Source organism: Ursus americanus, chromosome 25 (genome assembly GCF_024610735.1).
Source record: "Ursus americanus isolate L20-20 chromosome 25, mUrsAme1.1.p, whole genome shotgun sequence".
Taxonomy (NCBI): domain Eukaryota; kingdom Metazoa; phylum Chordata; class Mammalia; order Carnivora; family Ursidae; genus Ursus; species Ursus americanus.
In genome coordinates, this window is record NC_142151.1 from 10424044 (window position 1) to 10436969 (window position 12926).

General features: G+C 38.4%; 1 protein-coding gene across 2 annotated transcripts in view; it reads right to left on the reverse strand.

Annotated features, from left to right (window-relative positions):
- The window catches only part of LOC123781661 (pregnancy zone protein-like), a 46350-nt gene extending 34521 nt beyond the window's left edge, over positions 1-11829 (reverse strand). For both annotated transcript variants that reach the window (XM_045781311.2, XM_087855603.1), the window contains exons 1-9: positions 11695-11829; positions 8574-8757; positions 7670-7823; positions 7458-7510; positions 6940-6960; positions 6318-6486; positions 4748-4832; positions 2527-2650; positions 846-960 (exon numbers count right to left, since the gene is read on the reverse strand). In XM_045781311.2, coding sequence (XP_045637267.2) covers positions 846-960; positions 2527-2650; positions 4748-4832; positions 6318-6486; positions 6940-6960; positions 7458-7510; positions 7670-7823; positions 8574-8757; positions 11695-11777 — 988 coding nt within the window. In that variant the 5' untranslated portion in view covers positions 11778-11829. The remainder of the gene's footprint in view (positions 1-845; positions 961-2526; positions 2651-4747; positions 4833-6317; positions 6487-6939; positions 6961-7457; positions 7511-7669; positions 7824-8573; positions 8758-11694) is intronic.
- Positions 11830-12926: the final 1097 nt, after the last annotated feature.

A 12926-nucleotide genomic window follows, 5' to 3' on the forward strand; every position in this document is an offset into this window, starting at 1 on the left:
TTGAATAATAACCTGATGTATCACATTGTAACCTCTTAAAATTGTTTCATCCAGCCTGTCCTCTTCATGTCTGCCGGAATTATATTTTCAAAATATCAATTATTTAGAACATTCTCCTTAAATCTATCTGCTGATATCCAAGGCTTTTCATAATAAAGTCTAACCTTTTTAACATGCGATTTCCTTTTTTACACACCTTAGCCCCAACTTACATTTTCAGATTCTTCGGAGACCAAACACATTTGTTTTATGTGAATCATGTGTTCCCAGTCCATCACTAGCTTTCAAGATATTAGCCATTCTATACAAACCAGCTCACATACTACTTTATAAACTTTCTTTTTCTCTACATAAGAATTAATTCTCTCGGGGCGCCTGGGTGGCACAGCGGTTAAGCATCTGCCTTCGGCTCAGGGCGTGATCCCGGCGTTATGGGATCGAGCCCCACATCAGGCTCCTCCGCCATGAGCCTGCTTCTTCCTCTCCCACTCCCCCTGCTTGTGTTCCCTCTCTCGCTGGCTGTCTCTATCTCTGTCAAATAAATAATAAAATCTTAAAGAAAAAAAAAAAGAATTCTCTCTCTTCATACTCATTTGGACTTTAGTTTTTACATTTCTCGTGGAAATTTTCTTATGGCTGTAAATATAAACATACACACACACACATACACATATACACACATATATGTAATTTCTCTTTAGATTTCTAGATCCTTGAAAGCAGGGACCATGTTATTTTCATAGTCCCCAGAAACTACAATGTGTTTCACATGGAATGGATGTTTGATAAGTGCTTAACATATTGGTGACTTAATGAATTAATAAATATTTGAAAATAACGTGAACCTGTTCCGTTCTCTTTGACTTTGGCTTCCACGTGTATAGTCATGTCATACCCCTTCTGTCTCAGCTGGAATGCTTTTGTCCTCACAAGTTGTGTGAAACAGCCTTCACTGTCTGCCTGAAGAGAAAGAAACAGAGTTCCTGGGTCCTCTGGTTTGCTGTCAAAAAAGTCAGTTATCAACCTGTGAAAGTTTTTTGTTGGCCCAAGGAAATTTTACAAATGTTCTGACCATCTTTTAGGTGCTGATTCTTTCCCAAGCCAAAATTTCTTCCCAAGCCAAAAATGATATCAAATGTCTTCATTAATTGTTGAGTTACTCATTGCCAACCTCTGCCTTCCTCCTTCTCTTCTGAAAGCCTATCCTGTTTCTGCCAAATTAAACTTCCTAGTTTCCACATGTGCCACTCTACTTCCTCTGCATCCATTGTTCCCCAAGGGACAACATTTTTTCTTCCATTCTTATCTTGGCCAACAGTTACTGTTCTTGTAAATTCAGCTCAGATGTAACATCTCCTCTGTGACCACCTTCGTCTACACACTGACTAAGGATTATATTTTCTTAACTGTATTTCTCCATGCCTAGGATATTAATAAAAACATATATTCATTGAATAGACGAATCATTACAGTAATTCCAAACTAAATATTGGGACCAACACCTTAAGAAAGATTTGTTTTCATTTTTTTTACTTATTTACCTGAAAATGTTTATTGCATAATAAAATTTAATCATATTTAATTTGTTTGAATTTCCTTATAATTTACTTAATCATATTTTAATGTACTCACTTGAAAATAAAAATGAATTCCTGTGTCCCCTATATATTAAAGTTTTGGCAACCTAAGTTCTCTCATGTTTATCTTTCTTATTGATGTTTATCTTGACATCCATCATCATTTTCAACACCCTTGCCTTTCATTCATTTGCACTCTGCGGCTTTTTTTTTTTTTTTTTTTTAGAGAAAGAGTGTGTGCATGCATGCATGGGGGAGGAGAAGTGAGGGAAGGGCAGAGGGAGCCGGAGAAAGAGAATCTTATGCAGGCTTCACACCCAGCATGGAGCCCAAAGTGGGGTTCGATTCCACCACCCCAAGATCATGCCCCGAGCTGAAACCTAGAGTTGGATGCTCAACTGACTGAGCCCCTCTCTGAAGCTTTGATAACTTTCTTTACCATACCTTTTAGTGCCCACTCACTGTCACTCCCTGGGCCTTTATGTTATCTTTTTATGCTGGTTTCATATTATTCCACATGAGCTTTAGATTCCATAACAAGTCACTTGATTCTCCTCACAACCCTGAATTGCTCTACCACCTGAGCCAGACATTCGCCCTCTCCCACTAACTAAATTCTTAACATCTGCCACATTGTTTTTGAGAAAAGCCAACTTTGGACACTTCCACATTATTTTATGCCTTTATACCTGGCATGCTGATCACCATCAGAAGGCAATTACAAAACTAGCTAAATAAATACCACTATAAATTCATGAACCCAACTCTCAAGGGGGCTCCTAACATTGCCAGGCAGTCTTATAATATTTCCCTACTCCACACTACTCTCTGTTGTGCTCTTTTCTCTATACAACATTGCATTCTTTTGTACGATATTCTTTATTGCATTATTACCCGTGAGAAAACAAGACCTGGTGTTAGTGTCCTGGGGAGAATGGTTTCCATATACCTGTTGACTGAATTCTTCACAGATACTTTGGGAATGTCTTCCATGGCAGGCAGAATGGTATCGTGAGTATTTTCTGCATACATTAATTGTCACCAGACCAGAGACAGGCTTTCCATATGTGTATCTATAACAATAAAGCAATTATACAAAAGGATATTTGATATAAACAACTCAGATATTTTTTCACATGATTTGAGCCATTCATAAATCCATCTTGTTCATATAGCAGTTGTATTTCCTTCCAGATTTGTACTTCAGAAGCACTTACTCTGAAACTATGTCTTAATTATCTAAGTTGGACCTACGCCTGCGACTCTAAGAGAAAATACTGAATCTTTTTGAAACACTTCTAAACAAAAAGTTAACAACGTAGTTTTTCTCAGATCTTTCCTCCCTTTCAATTGAGGTTTTACTATAAGACTCTCTTATTTCCTTCTTTCCTTGCCTTCAGATTATCTAGGTTATAATTCTAGTTTTACAATACCTCCCAAGTTGTTTTAGGGAAAAATTTAAGGATGCGTAGACAGTGTATTTCTAAGTTCTCCCTTAGTCATATGTATCTTAAGAGGAAAATAAGAACTCAAATGGGAATTTAAATATTCAAAATCACTAGCTACACAGAATAGATATGTATAAATGGACAGTATCATAATGACTTAGTCTGATTCTGCCAAATCTCATACAAGGATATGCTATGGTATGGTCTGAATGTTTGCATCCCCCCAGAATTTATATGTGGAAATCTTAACCCCCAAGGATGATAGTATTAGGGGGTAAGGTTTTGGGAGGTGCTTAGATAATGAGGATGGAGCCTTCCTGAATGTGATTGGTGCCTTTATAAAAGAGGTTCCAAAGAGATCCTTTGCCCCTTCCACCATATGAGGACATGGCAAGAAGGCACCAGCTCTGAACCAGAGAGAACGTTTACCAGAACGTGACGGTGCTGGCACCTTGATCTTGGATTTCTCAGCCTCTGGAACCACGAGCAATACCTTTCCATTGTTTGTAAACTACCCACTCTGTGGTATGTTGTCACAGCAGGCTGAGTGAAGTAAGACATGATGGGAGGTCAAATGTAGTCTGCTGTTTCTCAGAGTATGCTTTATGGACCTACTACACGGAAACTACCTGAGATATGGATTGAGATTCAGAGTCCTGAATCTTTCCTTAGATTTATGATTGGAATCTTTAGACATGGGGCCAAGGAATCTACATTTTAACTAATCATCTCCATAGATTCTGATATTCACCTAAGTTTGAGACCTCTTGCTTTAGCCCAAACTGTGAGGTAAGAAAGGTTTGGCTTTGGCCTCCCCTTTCTAAAGTTTATTCCCTCTTAATTTCTAGAAGTGCTGATAAAGCAATAAATTATTTACTAAATCTCACGTTGTTGAATGTTATTTCTAAATGCGACTCAAAGGGCTCTCCCTTCTGAAGGAAAAATGTAAAGCATCAAAACTGGTAAGAAAGATGAAAATATGATCCTCATACTGTTTTCAAAAGCAAGAGGTAGAGTGTCTCTCCTCATGTCAGTCACGTCAGTGCACGTGGAGAATGTTCTACTGAACTAAAAGGCAATCAGGGGAGAAATAACCATGACATGACTTTTGAATTCTACATTATATATCTATATATCTACTTAAGAAGGTCTGCTTGTTTTTCCCCCCCAATTTTCCATAGTTTAAGAAACTGGGAGCAATAAAAAAATGGGGGTAATAAGATACAGAATAACACAGAGGTTATGAACATGAACATGACCTTGAGCTGGACGTCCTGTGTTCAGTTTGGCACAGTGTCTGGCATGTACAATGTTTTATGAAGCTGGATTTTTTTTTAATTGCAGAGGCAATATAGGATAGTGGCAAAGAGTTCAGGGTCTGGAGCCAGACTGTTAGACTTAAATTCTAGTCTCTCATTACTATACGTAGAAACTTGAACAAGTTTTCTATCCCCCACGTGTTATAGTTTCCTCATTCGCACACTAAGGATAACCATCCCCATTTCACAAGGCACTTAAAACATTATCTGGCACATTTTAAGTGCTCAATAAATGCTTTTATTGGTAGAAGTAAAAGTGTCCTATGCTGCCACCCTTGCTTCTTAGCTGGAGCTCAGGTGTATTGGAGAGAAAGTCATTCTCTAATTAAAATACTTTGGTAACGATTACTTGCAATGCACATAGAGTTAGGGAGACAGAAATGTGATGAAAAATGTAACTCACAGGCCACAGACGGATACTGTAAATTCTTCATCTAGAAAACCAATAGTCTTGGGCATTTTCACTTGGACCTCAAATTTGGGCAAAACTGTTGTCAACAGAAGGAAGAAAGAGGTGAAGGATATCTTGCAAGTATTAGTAACAATTCTATTACAGAACCTTATAACATAGGATCACATGAAAATATTTCAATTACAATAAGAAGCAGGAGGACCCCTACTGACCACAGAGATGTGTTTATGGCCATGGGTACTTTGTACCATGTTAACTTGGTTATGTTGGCCCTATATTTCCTAGAATCCCTTTGAATCTCATCAAGACTTAAAGATGGAAGGAAAGCAGCGTCATTAGTCTCTGAAGATCATCCTGGTTAGATGTGGTGACAGGTACAGAGAGGTGAGGAAATTCCAATCTGTCCTTATTCTTTCCCTCTGTGTCCAGTTCTTCCCAACTGTTTGTCCTGCTGACTAATAGAGGCCCCAGACCCACCACCAGACACTTGATTACAGAAATATTGAAGTGGTAGATATGATGAGGTAGAGATGCATATAGTCTTCCATAGATTCTTCTATCAGTTTCCCTTTGTGGTCCACTTTGGCATCTGAAGATACCCTTGAAGGTGCTAAGTTATTCATCTCCACCAATGCTTCAGGAGAACTGGTTAGTAATTTCCTGTGATCCACCAGCTCCTCCTGCTGGACCCTTACCTTTCCATTCTCTCTCACAGCTGCGTAAGGCTAGCTGTTCCTATAATACATCCCTGTTCTATAATCCTCATGGCAGTTCAGGTGAATTTGAGGAATCACATGGTTTTGTGTGTGTGTGTTTGTGTGTGTGTGTGTTTTTAAGATTTTATTTATTTATTTCACAAAGAGAGGCAGTGAGAGATGAAACACAAGCAGGGGGAGTGTGAGAGGGAGATGCTGGCTTCCCGCCGAGCAGGGAGCCTGATGCGGGGCTCGATTCCAGGACCCTAGGATCATGACCTGAGCCGAAGGCAGATGCTTAACGGCTGAGACACCCAGGTGCCCCAAGGAATCATGTGTTTGTGATAAGTCTCTTCATTCATGGCATGATATGCTCAATTCACATGAGAAAATCCACATGACTGATTGCTAATAAGATGGCTTCAATGTCTGACCACTTTGATTAGAGTAGTATAAGTGTAGGTCATAGACAGCCAGGAGGTACCTTCAGTTACAAGATACAGATCCACAGATGGCTTGCAGATGTTTGTTGTATTGGTTAACAATTTCTGTTCGAATAGGGTAATGGACCTATTAAAATCTCTCTTACCTCTCACTGGCTCTGTGATTTTGGTAAATTACTAACTGTTCTAGTATTGATGTACTCATTTGTAAAATGGAGACAATACAGTATCCGCCTCAGATGGTTGATAAGAGGATTACATGAGATAGTGCATGAAAAAAGCTTAATGAATAGGTAAATTAAAAAAACTAGCTAATTTCCAACTACTGTATGCTAGATTTTTGCTTGTACCTATGTGTAAAAACTCTTAAACTCTTAAATACTCTAATGTCATAAATGTCTTGGACACAGGCAGAATTCTTACCATATTCATTCACTTCAAAAGGGTGCTCTGTTTTTTCCCCTGACTCCTTCTGCAGCTTGACCTTATAAGTACCCAGAGTGGGCTCCACTGAGAGTGGGAAGGAGAGCTGGCTGAGTCCCCCTTGCAATCTGAGATTTTGCCATTGGAAAATTCGGTTCCTCTTGGGATTCTATAGGTAAAAACATTATGAGTTCATAGAAAGAATTGAAATATATAATTTGAGTAGAGGGACAGCTTTTTAGGGAGGGCACACTGGGAGTTGGATAAGAGATGGATGGTAAATTGACACCAAAGGTACTGAGCAAAGTTTTCTAGGAATTCCACACTGAAGAAAGGGCAGCAAGCTTACCAGCTATGAGATATTGCAGACTGCAATACCTCTTTTTGAAATTATGCATATCCATTTTGGTTAGAAATATTGGAAGAGTCATGAACTTGTATCATTTAAGGGGATTTTGTTCCTTCATTTACGTCTTACCCACTCTCCAAAGGATTGAAGATAGACGGAAAACTGTTTAGTTTTGGTGAAGTGCTAGCGGGGAGGGAGGAGGGGGCAAGGGGCAATGGAACATAACTTGTAGTAAGTCCTCATTCCAACTGAGATGCATAAGATATTACCTACCTCAATATAAACCACTGGGAACTGGAAAGAAAAAAAATAGTATGAATATGGGATAGAGGTTAGAAAAAGAAAACCATGACATCAGCATTGATAGACTATCTGGATCAGAGGGAGTGAGTCTGTATATTTCTTGTCCAAAAAGGAAATGTGCCCCAGTTTGGTTCTCGTCACTTTATATGATTAGTTTGGGACATATATCTCTTGAGAAGTCATGACTTTACTTTTATGAAATACTGTACAATTGAGGAAACCTATGCTAAGGTAAAAAGGTCCAAATAAGAAGTTCATTTTGCAGATGGAATTTATCTTTGAGAAAGTTTCCATTTCTCTAAGGGAGAAATCAAGTGCACTTATTTTCTTTTGTTCGATAAAAATTACTGGGATCTTTAAAAGGAAATTTTAACTGTTCTCCAGCAGTGGTACTCTTATGAGATCGTATTGGTTTCAGGTTCTCCAAAAGAATGGTCTCGACGTTTTTGCCTCTTTCCCCCAAACTCATCCACCGTAATGAGACTTACCGTTTCATTCAAAGGGTGGAAATTGACATCCACAGAGACAACGCGGAATCTCACTGAAACAGAGAGATTTTGCCCATGAAATCCTCCAATGGGAATCGGGGGTAAATAACACAGATAACAGCATGCCTGGATTTTCATGATTGGAGAATAAAATAATAGAGAACCACACATCCACCCCTTAAAGTTGCCCTTGCTGATTTGTTTCCTGATACCTGTTTGTCCTGGTTTGTAGATGGGTTTGTCTGTTTGGACAAAGACAAGGCTGTCTACTTTCATGATGTGCACTGTCTTCCTCTTTATGAACTGCTGGGTTGGCCCCTTCACCTCCACGGTAATCAACCCTGAGGAAGATGGTAACTCTGGAAGCTGTAAAGCAGAAAAGAGCTGAAAGATCTGTGCAGACCCACTTCTGAATTTCTCAGTCTTTATGACTTTCTTATTTCTCTTGGTTAGTCCCAGAGAACGAGTTAGGAACAAGTCAAGAATTAGGTCCCTGGATTTATAGATTCTTATGCTTAATGTATCACCACGGTAATGCTTCGTTGATTTAAAGGGAAGATGTCACTGCAATAAAAGGAACTAGTTCTTCAAACAGTCATGAGGGTGAAGGCAATAATATACTCTCATTTCCACAGCAATATGATGGTATTAAAATAATTATCGAATGTTATTTTCCGATGGTCAACATCAACATTATGTGTTATCATTGGTAGTTAGCCAGTATGATTAATTATTTAATTCCTTACATAATAAAAGGTTACAAGGACAAGACATTAACCAACAACCACTTGTGAGATCTTAAATAAGTCACTCAAATTTATGAGTTTCAGTGTTTTTATGGGTAATGGCATGAACTTTATTTCCCTTACAAGTTTAAGAGCAAATGAAATCTTTCCTATAACTACTACTACATTTTGCATCTTGCACTGGAATTGTTTGTAAATATTATGAAAGCATATTCAGTAGAACTTTCATTTTTAGAATCTAATTTGAAAGTCACTTTGTACTTCTCAGTTTTTTCATTATACTTTTTTATTGTCGGGGGTCAGGACACAAGGCATCAGCTAATATGCTCTTCCTCTATCGAGCTCCCCTATCCCGAGGAGTCATACTGACAGTGAACGGGCTGCAGTAGAAGGAGTTCTTCTCTGTCACCAGGTCTGCAAGGAGGGTTCTGGCCTGCATTCCATACTCCAGAATAATGTTCAGTGTCACCGTCTCATTCAGGTGATTAAGCATGACACAAGCCTTCTCAGGAACCCCAGCGTACAGCTGGGACGGGACCAGCACCAGATACTGCCTGTGGAGAAGAGGCCTGGATCAATCATGGAAAAGTTAAAAAGACGGCATTATCGTGGCTGTTTTCTAGATCATTTTTTCTGTAATCACCAATCATAGAACAGAGCCAGATTTCAGTAATAGGGTAGAGGAATGTATTCTTCAAAAGCCAATCCAAAAAGATCTTCGAAACTCAGAAATTTCCAATCATAATATTTGAAAAGCTATTCATAAGCTATGGATAAGCAATCCATGAGTCATTATGTATTTTGAATAGAAATTATTTTCAGGGGCGCCTGGGTGGCACAGCGGTTCAGCGTCTGCCTTCGGCTCAGGGCGTGATCCCGGAGTTCTGGGATCGAGCCCCACGTCAGGCTCTTCCTCTATGAGCCTGCTTCTTCCTCTCCCACTCCCCCTGCTTGTGTTCCCTCTCTCGCTGGCTGTCTCTCTGTCGAATAAATAAAATCTTTAAAAAAAAAAAAAAAAGAAATTATTGTCAGGGTTGCCTGGGTGGCTCAGTCAGTTAAGTGTCTGCCTTTGGCTCAAGTCATGATCCCAGGGTCTTGGAATCGAGCCCCACATTGGGCTCCCTGCTCAGCGGAGAGTCTGCTTCTTCCTTTCTCTCTCCCCCCTCTCCATCGCTCGAACTCTCTCTCTCTCTCTCTCCCTCTCTCTCTCAAATAAATAAGGTCTTTTTAAAAAAGGAAATTATTCTCAAATTTAGAAAGGGATCAACAAATTGGGATTATATGTAATGAGATATTGTTCAGCCTTAACAAAAGGAAATCTTATCATTTGCAAAACATGGATGGGCTTTGAGATCATCATAAGTGAAATATGCTAGAGAAAGATAATATTGCATGCTGTCACTTATATGTAGACTCTTTTAAAAAAGTCAAATTCATAGAAACGGAGAATAGAAAAGTGGCTGCCAGGGGCTGGGGTGGAGAGGTGTTGAAGGAAATCGGGAGAGGTTGGTAAAAGTGTACAAACTTTCAGTTATAATAAGATGAATGAAGTCTGGGGATATAATGTATGACATGGTGATTGTAGTTGATAATTCTGCATTGTATAAATGAAATTTGCTGGAAGTAGAATTTAAATGTTCTCACAAAAAGAAGAAGGAGAAGAAGAAGAAGAAGAAGAAGAAGAAGAAGAAGAAGAAGAAGAAGAAGAAGAAGAAGAAGAAGGAGAAGGGGAAGGAGAAGAGGAAGAAGAAAAAGAAGAAGGAGGAGGAGGAGGATAAGAAGGAGAAAAAGAAGAAGTAGAGGAGTAAATATGCAAGAGATGGATATGTTAATTCGCCCAATGGGAGGAATCCCTCCATTATGTATATGTATACACACACACACACACACACACACACACACACACACACGGAACCATCAAATGGTATATTTTGTAATTTTGTCAATTATATGTCTATAAAGTTGAAAAATGTTTTTTAGCAACAACGAAATATGATTAAGCAATTGATTATCACTGACAGTGTTAAGAACCTGTGTACATGTGGTCTTGGGTTTCATGTGGATGACATGAATTTCCTTATTTCAGGACACTAAAGAGATAACAATTAATAGATAAGGAGGAATTGAATTGCTTTGCAGTATTATTTCAGAAGCAATTTCAGTTCTTTCCTCTCTTTCACTCTCCGATGCTGGAAGACAAGCCAAGCCATGCGAGGCTAATCACCAAGTATATTACCATGTCCACCCAGAAGAAAATACCCCCTTCCTGTTGCTCTTGGTCCATCATTTACAATCACTCAAATGTGCTGCACTTTGCAATGCTCTGGTTGCCCAGGCCTTTCTCTCTTTCTGAAGTGTCTTTGTCTATCTGGATACATTCCATTTATTTCATAAGACTTATCACAAAACAACTTTCTCTCTGCAGACATAGGTGATGCCTCTTCTCTTAGATCCCGTAAAGGTTCCAGGAAGAGATAGGTTATCTCTGTGGGCATTCTCACAGAATCCTGCAACGCTCACTAACATAACAAAATAAAAATTCTTAAGAGATTAAAAAAAAAAGATCTTAAGGCTTTACGATCTCCCCACTGTTGCGGATTATAAAAGATCTTTAAGATCTTTTTACCTTTAAGATCTCCTTTAAGATACCTTTAAGATCTCCCCAGCATTGTGGATTATAAAAATCTCATTCAAAAGGAACATCTTGGTCCCTTAGTATGTTTTATGATACATGAAAGTGATACATTAACTGAAACTGCAAAACTGCCTATTTCCTACAATCCAGTTAGAAACTGTATTCATGTTACTAAAGTTACAATACCAAGTGTAACAACTTTCTTTAATGAATCACAAATAAAAGCCATGGGAAAAATTTAAAAAAAGAAAAAGAAAAGAATCCTGCAACGTTCATTTCTGGTTTTGCACTGGATTCCTTTCTCTGTGCACGATCTCCTCCTATTTTCTATACTGTGAGGTATTGAGGGCGGGACCCACGTTTTGTTAATCTGTATATTCTCAAGATCTAATGCCAGCCTCTACAGGTTTGCTGAAGAATTGAGCGATCTGACACACAAAGCCTGGCTTGTCTGAAAGTCATGCATCCATCCTGGTGATCCCTCACTGGGGAAAATACGGCCACTGAGTCATTTCAGTGGACGAGACACTGCAGCCCTTTTCATGAGACAATAAGGAATGTATCCTTTTTTTTTTTTGGCAGAAATTCTATATTATTATTTAATGAATGTTGTGTAATTCTGTATTCTTATTTGGCGAATGTTTCATAAATGTTACTGCCTTATGTCTTTGTGTTTGCTAGAATTGGAGTATGCCTCTTTCCACATGAGCCATAACAATTTACTGACCTTTCCAAACCCCTTCAATAGCAGATAATGTCACAGGAAATCAGAAAATAAGTAAGAGACACATATCAAGAAGCAGATAACACAAAAAGAAAGAGAAAGACAATCGAATTTTCTGGAAATGTTGCTTACGGTTTTGGAGTAGTAGAAGCATCTCTGGGAAGAAGCAGGAAAAACAGAATCAGGACTGGATTGGGCAGTTGATTTCCCCTCATGGTGTGGAGAGAAAGAGGAAATAATAGGAATTTGAGCCCTTGATTCCTTGAACTCTGTTCTTGTTCCAGAATCACTGGTTTTTATTTTATCTGATGGGCAGTGAAAGTAAACTGCTAAACATTTATTTTTGTAACATATTAACTACTTCCAGTATAAAAAAATCAATCCCAGCTTATGTCTATGACCATCAGTATTCTTTGATACACTTTCTCAAATTTTCTAAGCCTTTGAAAAATAGCACTTTTAGGTTACGCTGGTTCTGATTATTAATCAGTACCTTAAGTATTTTTAAGAAGAAACAAAATAAATTATATGACTTGATGAAGTCAATTAATATTCTTGACTTTCATTTTCTTTTTTTAATGAGCTATTAATATAAATACATATCCCAAATCGGTTCTTGGTAGTCCAGGGAACATCACCTATTCCCCTCAGCTTCATCCTACATGGTTCTTTAATGAAACAAAGAGGGAAATTAAGGATTTGAAGCAAAAAAAATCTGAAGACAATCTCTCCCTTGTTTAACAGCTTAATGTTTGCATCTTATAGCTCTCTTTATGTTTGTTTGTTCATAAAGAAAAAGATAATTCATTTGGATACTACCCAGGTAATACATACTTATTATTTCTTAGTTCATTGAACATCTAGAATAAAAGCCAATTAATTGTTCCCTAAGGAAACGACTTTTATTTGATGAACGTTCTTATTTAATTCTACTTTGAGCAATATAAAAATATTTTATCAGGGCGCCTGGGTGGCTCAGTTGGTTAAGCGTCTGCCTTTGGCTCAGGTCATGATCTTGGGGTCCTGGGATTGAGTCCCACGTTGGGCTCCCTGCTCAGCGAGGAGTCTGCTTCTCCCTCTCCCTTTGCTGGCCACTCCGCCTGCCTGTGCGCTCTCTCTCACTCTCTCTGTCAAATAAATAAATAAAATCTTTTAAAAAATGTTATCAATAGTCATTCATCATCCTATTTGCTTTCCGAGGGAGATTGGGGTGTTAGAATCTATTTTCATGGAATTGTGAAATAAGAAAGATCCACGCTGTTACATTAATTTAACTAGGACCCCAGAATATGAAGTGTGTATATTTTAAATAGAGAACCGGTTTAAACTCTAAAATAGTATGTGAGGAGAAACAAGCATCTCCA